We start from the raw sequence: 17,174 nt of genomic DNA, 5'->3' as shown, positions 1-17,174 counted from the left end.
TGATTTGCAACAAAAGTATGACCTTCCCAATAATGAAAAATGTACATATTTAAGAATGGCAAATTTCTTTAAAAAAAAAAAAAAAAAAATGCAGTTAATAGACAAGTCTCCTTTGGATATAATCCTCTACGGGTTAAGTTCTAAAAAATCTTCTAAAATCAGACATTATTAACAAATCTATTCCAGACGTTAAAATAAAAATTATTATAAAGTGGGAAGAAGATTTAGGTTATTTCTTTTCCCATCAAAAATGCACAGATGCCATGGATCACCTTAGGAAATCAATACATTGTACAAACATATTGGAAAATTACTATAAAATTCTTAATAGATGGTACCTAGTTCCCACTAGATGATGTAAATTTAAAGCTTATTACACAAACCAATGCTGGAGATGCAATAAGGACATTGGAACATTTAAACATATTTGGTGGGGCTGTTCTAATTTGAACTCTATCTAGACTTTTGTATTACAGCTTCTTAAGGGCCCAGATATAAAGTGATTAGAACTGACTCCTGAAAAGTTCCTTTTCCATATAAATGTTATTGGTGTAGGAATTTCTGAAAAGTACTTGTTAATACATATATTAATAGCAACAACGATCTGTATTTCCAGATACTGGAAGAGCGTAGAAATTCCTCCTCCAGCCGAAATTATAACCCAAATTAATCATCAAGGGCTAATAGAAAAGGCGGTGTACTTTAATAATGGAAATATTGGGAAATATAATAAAATCTGGTCTAGATGGTTTGAATATTATGGAGTGTAAAATCAACCTTCCGGGCAAGTAAGAAAGGAAATGTAGTCTGTATCTGGACCATCAAATTGTCAAAGTATTACCACTAAAGATAGCTGTAGCGACCTTCATCTCTACAATGTAGGCACCCCAGCGCACAAGCAATTATATTATATATATTGGTTAATTATATCCATATATTAAACTAATTTTGTGTACGTCTATCAGGCAAATGTAGAGTCAATTAATATAAAAATTAGGTTCCCACATTTACATGAAGTGATGGAATAGACTGCATGTAATATGTACTATAGTCAAATATATTTAAAGAGTGGAAGATCATGATATATAACATATATATTGCCTGTGTTTGTCTTGTATTTGTTTGTCCTTTTATAACAATATTAATGTAATATATGTATCTCAAGTTGTTATATATTTATAATTGAAAATTAGAATTATAATATTACGACTTAATCAACTTATAGTTTTTAATGCAAGAAATGCAATAGAAAGAAAGAAAAAAAAAAAAGTTTGCCATAGTTTAAAAAACAAAAAACTTTTACGGACTTCTCAAATTTCTTGTTTTATTTCGATCAACCTTGTTAATTTCTCTAGAAAGAATACAAAACTATTTTTGAATATACTCCCCAAGACTCAAGTTGTCCCTTCAATTTCTTTGCAAGTATGAACCAACAGGGTTATTTACTAAATTGAGTATTCAAATTGAATTTCAAATTTAAGTCAGAAATAACCAAACTGGCTTTGAATTTGAAATTCACTTGGAATTTTCACTTTAGTAAATAACCCTGAAAGTTTAAATGTTATTCAAAGGACAGGTTTCACAACCTACTCTTGCCACCATAAAACTGGCTAACATCCTTTGAATAAAATAATTGCTTTAAAAGAGCACTCTAATGTAAAAACAATATTTAAAAAAAAAATTATAGTGCTTTTTTCCCCCGACTACATCAATAGGGCTCCCTTGTAATGAGAAGAAAAAAAAATCACTATAAAAACAAAACAAAAAAACAACAAACGCCTATAATCAAACACTTCCTCAGTGCATCTGCTCTGCAACTCTTGAAGCCATCAGAAGCATTGGGAACATAGGGTGCATAAGCAGAACAGAAATGAAAATGTTTTACATTGTAAAGGGACAGCATCTATGCACCAACAACACTACATTAAACTTCAAAATCGTGAAACTTTAGGAAGCGCCTCAAATTGCAGTTTTCAAGACTTGCAATGTTTTATACTATAGGGTTAAGAGAACAGGGATATTGCACACAAACCCCTTCAAGATAAAGTAGTCTTGGTGCCTATAGTGTCCCTTTACATATACATGTGTTCAAAATAAGAAAATAAATATACAAAACCACAAAACAAAAAATTTCCATATTAACTGTCAAAATTTTAATCCAGTATCACAATTATTTAAGTAACCACGAATACTCAGAGACGGTTAACTAAAAAAGAACATTTAATCCATACTTCCTGAAACTATTTCTCTACTTCCTTTTTTAATGTGGTTAGGGTATATCAGATCTGAAACAAAGCTTTTACTTACAACTGTCTGCAAGAACTGCAGCACTGAAGCTCACCAACACTGACATAAGTTGGTAAGTACAGTTTTGCACATATACTCTACAACAAAATATGCGAATTCAGTGGTGGGTAGTGGTAAACAAGCTGCTGTAACAAACTGTAGAATACAATAATTAGGAAACCCTTTATTTTGGGGGAAGCAAGGTTAAGAACAAGGAAAGAAAAAAACAAACCTTCAATATAATAATGTCAGTGTGTGTATGGCTAGCTCCATATGACCGCTCATACCAGTAAGCTTGTATATAATTACAGATAAAATAATTCAGCTGTCTGGTGTACTTTTAAATGACAAAACTATGATCAGTGCCATTAAGTGGATTAAGTTACAGACAGTATGTGAGCACATGGCTATCCATCAAGGGACTGTCTCTGAAAGCTAGGGCTCTGATTGTCAGAGTTTACTAAAACTATATTTTATCTTTAGTGCAAAAGAAGTCATGGGAACAATTATTAAGAAGCTACTTATCAAAGAATAAAAGTGTATCTGCATACAAAATTTTGTAATCAGACATTTCCATAATCAAATAAGAGATTTTTAAAAAGGGTTTGTCGATTGTAATAAGGCTTTGAAGACTATCAAAACAGTGACCTAATCACTTGCAGAACAACACTGGTATTTAAAGTCAGATAAGAAGGCTCAGAAAAAATATTTGCTGCACTGATAATGTTTAAATGGAATAAATGAAGTGCAAAGTAATGAGGGTAGTTAGGATGAAATGTATAGCAACATCAAGAAACATGAAGTGACTTGTTAAATGGATTGGACTGGAGTTTAGTAAAATTCTACCAAATGAAGCTATGTGAACTTGTTTTGTCCTAAAAGTGCCAATGGATACCTGTTGTAAATAGGCACATTATACTAATGTCCATCATTGACTGAAAATCTAATAATACATTTCCATTGTCACTGAGCATGTGTGAGGGAAATAGATATTTTGCTAGTGTGGGTTGAAGGGGTGTGCAAACCACAAGGTAGGCAATATATGTTGTGGGTACTCCAGAAATGGTGTTAAAAGAGTCATCAGAAGGCAAATGTTTTTAAACTTGCCAGAAAGTGATGGAGCTAGAATTAAAGGGACACTGTAGGCACCCAGACCACTTCAGCTCATTGAAGTGGTCTGGGTGCGGTGTCTCCTTTGCACCTAGTGCTGCAATGTTAAACATTGCAGTTCCAGAGAACTGCAATGTTTATATTGCAGCTCTAAATCTGCTCTCAGCGGCTGTCTACCAGACAGCCACTAGAAGGCTTCCGGAATCGAAACTGACCTTTGGACCGTTATCTGACGCTGGATGTCCCCACGCGCTGCATGAGGACCTCCAGCGTCACATTTTTCCCCATAGGAAAGCATTGATTTGGTTTTTAACCCTTTATTTACCAGGTCGGAGGGGGCACAAGTGAGCGGGGAGGCAGAGGGATCGGTAGTTCCAGGAATACAGCTTTGTATTCTTGGCACTACAGAATCCCTTTAAATCTATTTAGTGTACAACAACATAGGAAAGGAGGGCAATGTTAAAAGCGTGGAAAGCAACACTAAGTGCATTTGGTGCAACTTATCTGAAGGATTGCCCAATAAATGAGGAAAACATTCTATGGCATATTCAGAGTAGGTTCTATAAGGGCATGAACCTGGTTAGAATGTGCCTGAATTAGGATTTATTTCAGGGTATGATTGATAATGGGACGGAGGTTGAGGGATGCGGTTTAGCAAAAAGCTGCAATTTGTCTGAGGAATTACACTTTCCGTCAGACAAATATGATTAAAGGACAAATTGGGCACCGTAACAACCTCATAAAATAAGTTGTTATTGTGCCAGGGGGCCATGGGCACTTTCTAACCTCAAGGGGTTAGAAAAGTGCCGATCTCCAGGTCCCCCAGGTGGCATCCAGCTTCTGAAACGGAGTTGCAGGAAGCGCAAAGTGACACTTATTGGCTAGAGTGTTCAGCTGACACTAAACCAATCAGTAGCTTCGCATTCATAAAAAAGTTAAGTATCTTTGTGACAAAGTGGTGGATGTTAAAGCACGCTCCACTTTCTTTGTCAAGCTAACAAAAGGTGCAGCTTGCCTTAAGTTGTTCCTACTTTGTCTTATTTTTTTTCTGAAAGAGAAATAGATCAGAAATTAAATCGAGAAGATCAGATCCTGAAGGAGGAAGAAAAGATGAAACAATAGGAGAAAGGCAAGTCTGAGATGACAGAGCCACTTCAAATTTATTTTAAAGTCTCTACAGTTGCTCCAGTAAGTAACTTGAATCAAATCATAACTTCCTCTAATAGCCATATTACGCTTCAAGTAATTAGTGACAAACAATGGGGATACAGATTTCATAAAAAACGAAATATGCAAATTGAGGAACTTCATCAAAATTGCATAAAATCGCCTACTTAAAGGTGAAGTACACATAAACGCAGAGGTTTATTAACCAAATTAATGAAAATCAAATAGAAAAAATAAATCTTGAAATATTCTCCAACAAAGCTATAATTCACTGTTGAGAGATTTTAGCTTAAATTTTCGGATTTTAATTACCCACAATGAGTTGGTTTGAGATGTATTGCAAAATGTATTTAGTACTGCACCAGAGTTCAGAAATGTCTTGGATTGTGATAAATGTGATCTGAAACATGAATTTGTTTATCCTTTCTTATGATGTATACTGTATCTTAAAAGGACACTATATGCACCAAACATCTTAAGTTTACTGAAACAGTATTAGTGTATATATTATGCCCACGCAGTCTCACTGCTCATTTCTGCCATTTTAGAGTTAAATCACTTTTGTTTCGGTCAATGCAGCTCTAGCCGCACCTCCCCTGGCTGTAACGCACACAGCCTGCATGTAAAATGGTCTCAATTTTAATATCTTAACTAGTTTTACATTTTAGATCTTCTGCTCTGTAAATTGAACTTTAATAAAACACAGGAGGCTCCTGCAGAGTCTAAAAAGCTACTAACATAGCAAGAGATATGATATTCTAAATTAAACAGAATATGCAATAAAATAAGTTTAAACATTTGATCTCTTCTTACAGCAAGTGTGTCCTCAATGGCAGGGGCGTGATCTATACACCAAACTCCTTCATTCAGCTATAGTTGTTTTGGTGCCTAGAGTGTCCTTTTAATTATTTTACATTTCTTTATCTGCAATGCAGCGGCATAATAAAAAAAATATTTAAAACAAAAAAAATAAATAATTTAGTTAATTAAGTTGCTTGAAATTATTGAATACTTTTTAAAATCTCACCTTTTTACAGATTAATCAAAGATACAATGGCTTCAGAAGAATCATTTAAAAATGGTGAACAAAAACAAGCAAATGACTACCAGTGGATTGCAGCTCTTATAGTTGCAGTTATTATAATAGTAATGGTTTTAGTAATAGTGGTCATTATTTTATGTAAATGTATGAAGAAGTCAAACAATGTTGACACAAACTGGGCAGGCCCATCACCTTATGTAACTGGTGAAATCCCAGAAAACACCACTTTTCATATGAAAGAATCTGTTATAACCAAGAATAATCTACCAGTATCTAGCACCAACTCTACCACTACAATACATAAGAATGCCCTGCAAGAGTGGGATCCACAAAGAACGGAAGAAAAGACGCGCCTGCAATCAGATTCAGGAGTAAAAATGACTATACCAATTCCATCAACTTTAGCGAGTGAACACAGGCAATCTATTTCTACAATTCAATTACAAAAACAAACCACTGCCCCGGAATCAAGCGATAAAGATATTTTGCCACCCCCACTAGGCAGTTTTACAGAAAGCTCAATGCATCAGCCATCTGATGAATACTCTAATTCAGCTACAGATGTAAACCATTTACCACCACCTCCCGTATCTTGGTCAGATATTTCCAGCTGCAACATGGTTACTCAGTGTAACACAGATGACCAACAGCTACCCCTTCCTCCACCTGAATTTCTTGTTGATACTTAAATACAGGTTGCATTGAAAATGACTATCATAGTAATTAATGACAGCACATGGTGTAAATGTCCCTCTACAAATACTCTGCAACTGAATGATCAAGCTGGCCTCCTAATATTTTGAATTGTTTGTGTTTGTAAACCCACAATATGCATATCCAAAAGGAACACATGATGAATAGTTTGATATTGCATGTATATTAAATGTTTTAGGTTAAAAGGCAATTTTTAAATATGTATTTGAAGGGTAATGTTATTAGGCGAACCACTAATATTAAGATTAAAGGATACAATGTGTGGGAGAAAAAAAATCTATGAATAGCAGTAGAAATGCAAAGAGCACATGACTGCAAATTTGACTGAATTGGCTAATAAATACACCATGCATACGCTATAGACACCTACATATTTTCTTTATCTTTTCTTTTAAGAATGTGCTTTAATGTTCTAGCACTTAAAATAATTTCTTCTACATGCTAGATTACAGGATTATCTAGAACTATGACTGATAAGATTCCCTTTAACAAATCTCAAAAGGTTTCTTTTATTTCTGAATGCATAATTGTCACATATTCAAACCTGTCTACATGCCATGCACAGCTTCTGGAACAGAGGAAGGCAGGGAAGACACCAGGCATGATGGGAGAAGGCCTGCCCACACACTGGTGCAGGTGTGGGGGAGGAGCATTACAAAATGTTACAGCAACAATAGGTTGAGGAGGACCCTTCTCAAATAATCTTACAGTCCAAAGGACGTTGGGTAGAAAAAAAAAAAAAAAAACTCAATAAACCCCAAAACAGTAGAAAGGGCAGGATGGGGGATAGCAACCAAACAACAAGATGTGAATGTAGCAGAACTGGAGTTGAGAGAAGAGTGTGGCCCTTTAGACTCTCTACTACAGGGCCACACTCTCACCTCCAGTTCTGCTACTGTTCCATCTTGTTGTCGCAAGAAACAGGTTTGTGAAATAGAAGTTACTCTGGGATGCCATAATCTTTTCTGAAGAGATGGTTTTGAGGAACGTAAATTATTAAAAACTAGGAGAGAGTCTGAAGGGGGCAGATAGGCTGTTTATATATTACTAAACAGTTGTAATCAAAATTATTAAACATTAATTGTAAATTGGTTTACTGTCAAAATTTACAGACTTGACCCTGTTTGCAATGAACAAAAGCAATTGCAATAGCTCAACACAATGAATGCTTCAAGTGGTCTCCCCAAATTCAACTGAAATGCAACTTATAATAACTTCTCAAGTCTCAAAATTAATTAAACCCCTGAATGGAACAGTTTTGATTACATTTGACTGCGTGTTAGAAATATGGCCACAAAGTTAAGAGAAGATTTTATCGCCCTTTACAAACGAGGAGCAGGATACAAAAAAATAGCGAATGCACTGAATGTTCCAAGAGACACCGAAGCATAGTTTGCAAATTCAAAGTTGAAGGAACATTGGTTACAATACCTGGACAGCGGAAAAAAATGAAGCTATCGATGGCTGAACCAAGATTTCTAAAAAGGCAGGCTGTGCAAAATCCTCAAGTGACTGCAAAAGACTGGCAACAAAAGTTGGTGGCAACAGGCACTGAGCACAGTAAGGTGGGTACGAACGGTTTCAATTGTAGAAATCCACCACTGCAGACCCAAAAGCACAAGTCAGCAAGCACAAGCAAAATTCAGCTCCAATATTCTCAAAATCATATAAATAAGCCACAGAAGTTATGATTCTGTTCTGTGGAGCGATGACAAGAAAACTAGAACTTTTAGTCCCAATGGATCAGTGTTATGTCTGGGGGAAGAAGAATGAAGCATACACTGAAAATAACACTTTGCCTATTGGTGTCTCTGTGATGCTCTGGAGCGGATTTGCATCCTCTGGCACTGGAAACCTGTAGCATGTGTAAGGCAAGTTGAATTCACTGAAGTATCAGGAAACCCTAGGTAAAAAAATGTCATGCCATCAGTGAGGAAGCTGAAGCTTGGATGTCATTGGACCTTCTAACAAGACAATGATCCCAAGCATACCTTAAATTCCACTTGGTTGGCTTGGCTGCAGAAGTAGTCCTGAGAAATTTTACAGTGGCCATCACAGTCACCTAACTTGAACCCCATTGAAAAGGAATATGACTGAATTGGAGGCCATTGTTCATGAGCAATGGGCTATGAACCTTGTTTGCAGCAGGTCATAACAGCAGAAGGGTGCGCTACAAATATACTAAAGATGCTTGCCATGAAGGGGTTGAATAATTTTGTGACTGGAAAACTTATCTTTAATGTATTATAAGTTGCATTTTCAGCAGAATTTGTGTAAAACACTTGAAGCATGCGTTGTGTTGAGTTATTTCAATTGCTTTTGTTTGATATTTTTATTGCAAACAGCGTAAACATGATTTTCAAAGAAGGTTGAATAATTTTTTAACAACTGCACATCTATGCAGTGATTGTATAATTACTGCTTGTGAAAGGAAGTGTGAGCCCTTACACAGACACATCTACGTGAATCTTAACATCTAATATTCATATAACAGTCTGCTGTATTGGCTGTGCGATGCCCCCAATAAATTTGAGTCAGCAGTAGTAGCAGCTCTGCAGTTCTGCAATCCACTGATCAGATGTACGCAGAGCTCCTGCACATAGCACAATGCAGCTAAAGAGATAAGCACAATTCTTGAGCAACTATACCTTAAAACCGAATAACTGCCTGCAAGTTAAGGACACTCACTGCACAAACTATCAACTGATTCTGGATGGAAAGAGAGACTGGTAAGTTTTATTTATGACTTAATACAAACATAAATAATCTGTACAGCTCAAAACACTATAGCAGGGTTCGTTCTACTTGATACCGATTTGACATTTACTGCAGTAAAGAGAGGGGCTCATGTTTCAGAGCACTGCTAAATCTTCAGGTAATATCATTAAAAAGACAAGTCAGAAACAAAAAATGAAACAATTATAAACTTAAAAATAATAAAGGAACAATATACTACTCAATTAAAAAATGAGTAAGAATGTTTAATAATGTTATTATAAAAATTGCAGAGCATACAATCAATAGAGCACAGCTGCTTTCACATTCTTTGCAAAAATCCCATAAATGCTCACAGCATAAAATCTAAATAATTAGCTTGCTATTCCCAATATTGTGTGTTTAGTTGAAGAAAATAAATACTTTGTCTTTAACTCTCAGTGTACCAAAGGAATTGATACTACTTTACTGTAGGCATGCATATCATCGTGACCCATTACAAATTTATTTAATTTCAGGTAATGATGGGGTACAAGACAAAACCATCGCCGGGACTCTTGATACTTCTATGTTCGGTACCAAATATTTTATGTATTTGTCCTTTGACGTGTGCATGCTCTTTAAGGAATAGAAATGTCGACTGCTCAGGCAGAAACCTTACTGCCTTGCTACATGGACTCCAAGACAATGTAACACACCTAAATGTATCGCATAACCATTTTACTAACTTAGACTATGAGTTAACTCGGTTCACCAACTTGAGGATGCTTGATCTTTCTTACAACTTGCTGAAGAACCTTCCCTCTAATTTGCCACGGTCTTTGTGGGCAGTCTATGCCTCAAACAACAACATTAAAGCCCTTCATAAGCTGGATACAGCTTATCAGTGGAACTTAAAAATACTGGACGTGTCCAACAACAGACTACAGAGGACAGTCTTTATTAATAACACTTTGACTAGCTTGCAGCTCCTGAATCTGAGCAACAATCATCTCTGGACAGTTCCAACTAACATGCCACCTAATATACAAATAATTGACTTGTCAAATAATTTTCTAATACAAATCCTACCAGGAACATTAGGGAGACTTCACAACCTTCAAAAATTCTATTTGCACAACAACAGATTTACCTACATACCAGATAATGCCTTTGACCAACTCACTAACCTACATGAAATAACTCTGTATAACAACCCATGGACATGTAAAGACACGCACAATATCCTATACCTGCTGAAGTGGGTGAGTGCACCAGCAAAGAATATCACAGGCTACCCATGTTCTAATGAAACCAATCAGTTTACCACTGCACCTTACTCACCTACGATTGTTGCACCAAATAGGACTGTGAATTATAACTCATTGCTTACTACAACTGTGTGGATGTTTATGGAGGCTCAAGAAAAGAAAATGTATAAGCAGGTTCCAGTTCCAGAGGCGGCAACATTATCACCCATCAATACGACCAGCATTTTATTGCCAAGCGCAGATGACTTTTTACTTACAGATGAGGGGTCTGCAGATGAAATAATGCATTTTGACTACAACTTTAGCACAAAAGATGTTCCTCTTATACCATCAAGTGAATTGGAGGTCTTGATATCTGATGAGCTATATGATAATGAATTTGAGGATAGCACTGTGACTTTTGGGAACCGGAAAGGATCCCCAGACAGTGTACCCGAGATGACCATGTATAGCACTACAGTGCCCATAGTGGCTCAACATACCACTATAAGCATAAAACAAGTTCGATCCTTGGCACATAAAGCTACGTGTCAGCTGGTTAGTTTTGTAACTGTAGTATTCGTTCTTCGGACTATCTAAAAAGGCATGTTGATCATTTAGGGTTAACAATGGGTTGCTGCTCTGCAGCTGATTTGGAAGTATAATTCCCACATGGCCAGACTGATGCTAGCAAAGCATCATAGGAGTTGGAGCTCTTCCAAAGCTGAATGGCTACTAGTCAGATAAACCTGTCTAAAATAATGCAGGAAGGATAAAAGATGAATTATCATAACAGTTACCATTGAAATCTCCAGCTCTCATTCTAGCATCAAAAAGCTCAAGACCCACTGCCACAAACTACAACTCATTTTTACTTTATAAACATATAGTAGCAAAAAACGTTTGTTATGGTGCCTGGTTTGCTATGCTAATAATGCAATGGTTTTCTGTCACAACAGCAGAAAGCATTGAATTTAAATTACAGGTGTAAAGAAAAATCAATTAAAACATATTTATGAACATGTTTTAGTGTGATTTATATGCCTAACATCAAGGGATGCAATAATAAAGGCATGCGAATGCATTAATAAAATGTATGGAATTATCTCTCTCATTTGTGATTGTCTGTTTAATGTTCAACAAGGAATGTTAATTCATTAATATCACAACTCTGATTTTCTTCAAATTGGCACAGTGTGCCCATAGAAATAATTTGTCTGTAATTACTGCAAATTCTCAACACTGTTCACAGCTTCCACAGAACATTTATTGTTCCATCGCAACATTCTTTTTTGTTTTCTGGTACTTTGAGAATAAATGTAACAAAATGTTTGAGTAATACTAAGACAAAACTGTAATTATAGGAATTGTTTTCTATGAGCTTCATACCCACTTAGCAATGTTAAAAGCAGTCAGTAAGTACCAAGACTGCTCCTTCCAAAAAAAAAAAAAAAATCAAAGAAAACCAATAGACCCAAAGCACAGTGACCAGTAAACAAGAGGTAATGATTATTTTAAAACCACCCTTATAAAACTGTGTGTACAATATATTTAGCATTAATTTTGCCTCTCAGAAGACCACAAAAAGAGAGTTTGGGTACATAAATAGAAGACTATATGACTATTTCCCCTTGAAAAGCAATGTAAGCAGCTTTTAATTAGGATCATAAACGCATGTATTTACAGAGGGGTCAGAAATACATTTTTGTAGCCAACAGCTGTAAAACATTAAAAAAAAAAAGATGTCCGGGAATATCAGACATATTTAACAAAGGGCTATTTCACACAAAAATAAAATGTTTGAGATTTAACAAGGAAATTGCAAACTAAAGCCCACAATCTAATGAGTTGAAATACAGGAATTGAATACATTTGTCCTACTAGAACATTTTGGCATTGATTTCCCATTTTTCTGAATACACCCTTAACGGTTTTCCTGGATCTACTTGAAAGTATAAAATTGAAGGCAGCCAAGTGTAGCAGCAACAAGGTAACAACAAGCAATGGGAGAAATTAAATCAGGACTAGGCCACGTTGGATTGGGGTGTGCCAGCAACACTGCCACGTGTCCCTATTTAGGATGGGCAGTCACCTTTTTGGTCCTAATCTTCTTTCCCAAAATCCCTCTTTTCAAATCGTTAAAGGTACACTGTAGCCAACAGAACAACTACAGCTTAGTGTAGTTCTGATGAGTATAATAGCTCCCTTCAGGCTTTTTTCATGTAAACACTGCCTTTCCAGAAAAAAAGGCAGTGTTTACATTGCCCTTAGGGACACCTCCAAGTGGCCACTCCTAAGATGGCCACTAGAGGGGCTTCCTGGCTCAGGGCTGCACAGTAAGCAGCCCTGCCGTTCAGCGTCCCCAAGCTGAATTTTCCTCATAGATGCATTGATTAAATGAATCTCTATGAGGAGGTCCTGATTGGCCAAACTGCATTTGGCCCCACCCCCATGATGATTTTAGCCAATCCAATGCTTTACCTATGGAAAAGCATTGGATTGGCTAAAAATCAGCCATTTGATGATGTCACAAAGGGGGGCGGAGCCAGCGCCGTTAGACCCGCACGTCGCTGGAAATAAGGTTTTAAACTTTTATAGGGGAGTTAAGGGAGGGCAAGCCACCTAAATGGTGTGTTAAACACTGTAGGGTCAGGAATACTTGTTTGTGTTCCTGACCCTATAGTGTTCCTTTAAAGGGACACTCCAGGCACCCAGACCACTTCTGCCCATTGGAGTGGTCTGGGTGCCAACTCCCACTACTCTTAACTCTGCAAGTGTAATTATTGCAGTTTATTTCCTGGATCATAGCACAGATTATCTGTGCTAGAGCGTCGCTGGACGTCCTCACGCTGTGTGAGGACCTCCAGCGTCGCTCATTTACCCATAGGAAAGCATTGAAATGCATTTTCAATGCTTTCCTATGAGGAGCGCTAATGCGAATGCCGCAAATGCGCATTAGGTCTCCCCGGCCAGTGGCCGGGATCAGTCTCGCCCACCGGCCGACGCAATGCAGAGGAGGAGCGGTGGCGGAAGAGGAAGCAGCGACGTGGGACATCGTCGCTGCCTCAGGTAAGTTACTGAAGGGGTTTTCACCCCTTCAGAAACTAGGGATTGGGGGGGTGGGAGGGAGAGGGAACCTGCAGTGCCAGGAAAACGGATTGTGTTCCTGGCACTGGAGTTTCCCTTTAAATATTATATGTGTCCAAGTATATTCTACAGCAATGAAACTCACAGTAGTGTGTCTTTAAACTTCAATATAAGTTTAGAAATTGGTCTGTGTAAATAAAATTATTCGTTCTTGTTCTGAAAAGTGTTTAAGTTGCATAAATTAAGTTACCTAAAATATTTCAGAATAGCCCCACCGCAGGTCACAATCATATAATTAAAGTGTCCTTTGTCCACTTGAAATGTTGGCAGGTGTGTGTGCCAGTGATGCTCTACGGCAGAAGCATATGTCTGGTTAGCATGCTCGTCAGGCTTACATACTATAATGCATATAAGCTAAGCAGGCATTTGCAGAGCATTGAGGAAGTGTAATTACATGACACCAATGAAAATCTTGTGATGGTGGACAAGAGATCCACAACAGGTTCTTCTGATTCACTGGGACTGTTACAATATGAAAACCAAGTTATCTGGTAAAACCAACTAAGGTTTTTTTTCTTTTTTTGGAGATTTTCATATTATGAGGTTTATTTCAACATCATGAGTTTATTCAAATCTTCAAAATAGTTTTTAAATCTACATTTGTTTTAGTATAAAATCAAAATCCACAAGTGCACCACAGTGTATTAAAGACATTGAAGGCTAAACTTCCTTAGTAAATCAGTCATAAGAGCCTATAAACGTCAGTCATAAGAGTCTACAACAGAGACCTGGAGAACATTTCACTATGGGTTACTTGAGCAGCAAACTGATCACTCACATAAAACATCTTCAAACACAACTGAATCCCTGAATTATTCTTCTCGTAGGCTAGTGATTCTGGAAATAACTTTCACCTTTTTCACTGGAGTTCAGCAGTTTCTAAAAAGAAACCACTAGTATAGCTGTATTTAAACAACCAACATATGCTGTCCTTCATACTGCAACCATTCAAGCTTGTTGGCTCAATATATGCAAGGTATAAATGAAATACAGGTTGGAAAATTGGACAAGCTAAGGTTTTTTAAGTCTGGTGAAAAGGCTACAAAGAGGTGCACACCATATACATGTACATGTACATCTCGCAACTAAACATCAACAAGTTTGGTCATAAAGGAACACTGCTATAAAGTGAAAATTATATAAAATAATTGGTTAAAAGAACACAATAGGTTCAGAAGCCACCATCTAGCCCCCCTGGCCCAGCTAGTCCCCTCTAAATCTAGAAAGAAAAATTACTTTTCTTCCAGTCTGCTGCAGTCTTGCTTGGCTGACATCATCAGAAGTGCTGATATGAGTCAATTACAACGCTTTTCCATGGGGAAGCATAGGATTGGCTGAGACTGTTAAGGAGGCAGAGCCAGCACAAGTCAAACACAGCCCTGGCCAATCGGCATCTCCTCAGAGATGCTTTTAATCAATGCATCTCTATGAGGAAAGTTTAATGTCTGCATGCAGAAGGTGCACGGCCCCAAGAAGCACCTCTAGTAGCCATCTGAGGAGTGGCCAGAGGAGGTATCTCTAGGCTCTCCTAAAGGGTAGCACTCTATTCTCTCCTCCAGCTCTGCTTCACTCCACCTTGTTCGATTGCTACCTCCTGTCCTGTTGTGTTTTAAGCCCCACCTCCTAAAGACTGTAAAGCTCATTTGAGCAGGGAACCTCTTCAACCTATTGTTCCTGTAAGTTTTTGTAATCGTCTCATTTATTGTTAAATTTCCCCCTTTGATAATATTGTAACGCACTACGAAATATGCTTGCGCTATATAAATACCAGTAATAATAATATGTAATCCTCCTTGATCCCATGGTAGTTCATGTGCTGCTACGACTGAAGCAGGTCTGTCATAGCAAGGGAGCCAGACAAGTGTGAGTATGATAACATCAGACATTTTAACATTCTGATGGCATTTTTTTTATTGTGCATCCAAAGGAGAGTAATTGTCAATTTTTGTCTATTTGTGTCACACCTTCTTATATTTCAGATCATATCTGAATTTCAGCTGGTTAATCTACGAAAAATTAACAAATATATGGCTAAATTGTGCACGTCTGCATAATGTAATTCGAATAGACTAGTGCAATGAAGCAAGTGTAAATATTAGATTTCACTTCACAGGAAGTGTTTAGGAAGGTTGTGCACATTACATAAAAAAAGAAAAAAAAAGAAAAGAAAAAACACATTACACGCAGGGGTGTGTGACTTGGGCTGAATAAACAAAGTCATTTATCTCCTAAATCGCAAAGAATTGAACAGTGAGTATGCAGGGGCATGGGCTATACATCAAACTGCTTTTGTAAGCAAAATTTGTTTTTGGGTGACTTTAGTGTCCCTTTAATTCCAATTGCAAGTAGTTTAATGTGCATATTTCAACTCAAGCAATCAAAAATCCAGAGAATAGGAAGATCACCAAAATAAATGCCAGAGTTCCCAGAGGTTTAATTTACCAATATTTCAATTAAGAACTTCAATAGTAGTTACCATGGTGGGTAAATTGTAAAAGCTCAGTTGCGACTAACTCTTGTAATCGAAATAAAGAAGGAAATATGATGAAAGACAGGAAATAGAACAGACTGGTTTTGTTTATTTTGCTACTAAAAGATAAGTCAAAATACATTCACTGGTTTACTAAAGGAAATATGATTCTTTATCAAGAAAAATAGCAAAGGTGTTGTGGCTTTTGTAATTAATTTAAAAAGTTTAAAAAAGTCCCGTGTAAACCAGGATCCTTTATGAACAAAACAGTATTTCGGAATGGCTAAGCGTATGATCATCTTTAATCAACAACAATTAAAACTGTGGCTTTATTACCATTTAAAAAGGGTGGTCTGAAACTTTTGAATGAAACAATTTTCACTTTTATGGATGGCTGAATGCCGTTTAAATAGAATTATGCCAGCTGTCTTTTCCCAGTCCTCTTGTTGAGGAGAAACATCATTGCTGTAAAGATTTGAATACACTTTGGAAACTACCCTAGGGGTAAAGGCTATTCTCTTGCTCACGGTGTTTAGGGGGAGAGAGGTCATACCTGAGTTATTACACTTTTCAAAGCAAAGAGATTAGAGTATTGCTTAAAGGAATCCTATAGTGCAAGGAAAACAAACTTGTACACTAAATAATGTACAGGTAACTTTGCCCAAATAATTTTCCAACATTTGGCAATCTTGACAAAGGATGGAGCTTAAGGCAAGGTTTGCCATTTTGTTACCTTAAGAAAGGAAGGGGAGCTTGCCTTAAACTCCACCCTTTTGTCACAATTGTCAAGTGTAGTGTGTTCCTACTTTGTCTGATGTTTTGATGAGAAATAGATCAGAAATTAAGAAAAGAACAACAGATCCTGAAGAAGATGAAACAAAAGGAGAAAGGCAAGTTTGAGGTCACAGAGTCACTTTAAGTGGGGAAAGAAAGGGAAAGAAAGGGAAAGAAAGAAATATTGATTGGTAAACATCGTAGATGGGGAATACACAGCAATTAAGATGATGGCTACATATTCAGTACAAGTTTCAAATTATTATTGAATAGAAAGTATTACATTTTTGCACAACAATGAACAACATTTGTCACATTAAGCAATGATACTCTAGTACATTTGGCTTACTTACCGTCTTGCAATGTAATAAAAAACAGGATTTCCAGCTTTTGACGTTCCCGCTTGGTAAAATATGTTTAGGGTTTTTAATGCCTTAAATTCTTCTTTTTCATGGACTTGATGCCTATTAAAACAGATTCAAATTATTAGTCGTTTGTGCCCTAGCACTGCGTTTAAAAC

At 36.8% G+C, this 17,174-nt stretch overlaps 2 protein-coding genes across 6 annotated transcripts in view; one reads left to right on the top strand and one right to left on the bottom strand.

Annotated features, from left to right (window-relative positions):
- The window catches only part of NF1 (neurofibromin 1), a 255,663-nt gene that overhangs the window by 76,984 nt on the left and 161,505 nt on the right, over window positions 1–17,174 (bottom strand). For all 4 annotated transcript variants that reach the window (XM_063457447.1, XM_063457448.1, XM_063457449.1 and 1 more), the window contains one exon: window positions 17,008–17,118. In XM_063457447.1, coding sequence (XP_063313517.1) covers window positions 17,008–17,118 — 111 coding nt within the window. The remainder of the gene's footprint in view (window positions 1–17,007; window positions 17,119–17,174) is intronic.
- Window positions 2,314–11,370, top strand: OMG (oligodendrocyte myelin glycoprotein). Of its 2 annotated transcripts, none has more exons than XM_063457452.1 (2): window positions 2,314–2,359; window positions 5,601–6,595. In XM_063457452.1, the coding sequence occupies exon 2, from the start codon at window positions 5,617–5,619 to the stop codon at window positions 6,292–6,294; it is 678 nt and encodes a 225-aa protein (XP_063313522.1). In that variant the 5' UTR covers window positions 2,314–2,359; window positions 5,601–5,616; the 3' UTR covers window positions 6,295–6,595. The 2 variants fall into 2 exon arrangements, with proteins under 2 accessions (XP_063313522.1, XP_063313521.1); XM_063457451.1 differs by lacking the exon at window positions 5,601–6,595 and adding an exon at window positions 9,553–11,370 and having other exon boundaries at window positions 2,325–2,359.

This window comes from Pelobates fuscus, chromosome 1, assembly GCF_036172605.1.
Source record: "Pelobates fuscus isolate aPelFus1 chromosome 1, aPelFus1.pri, whole genome shotgun sequence".
Lineage (NCBI taxonomy): Eukaryota > Metazoa > Chordata > Amphibia > Anura > Pelobatidae > Pelobates > Pelobates fuscus.
The sequence above is the reverse complement of the archived record's forward strand: the minus strand, read 5'-3'. Positions and strand labels throughout refer to the sequence as shown.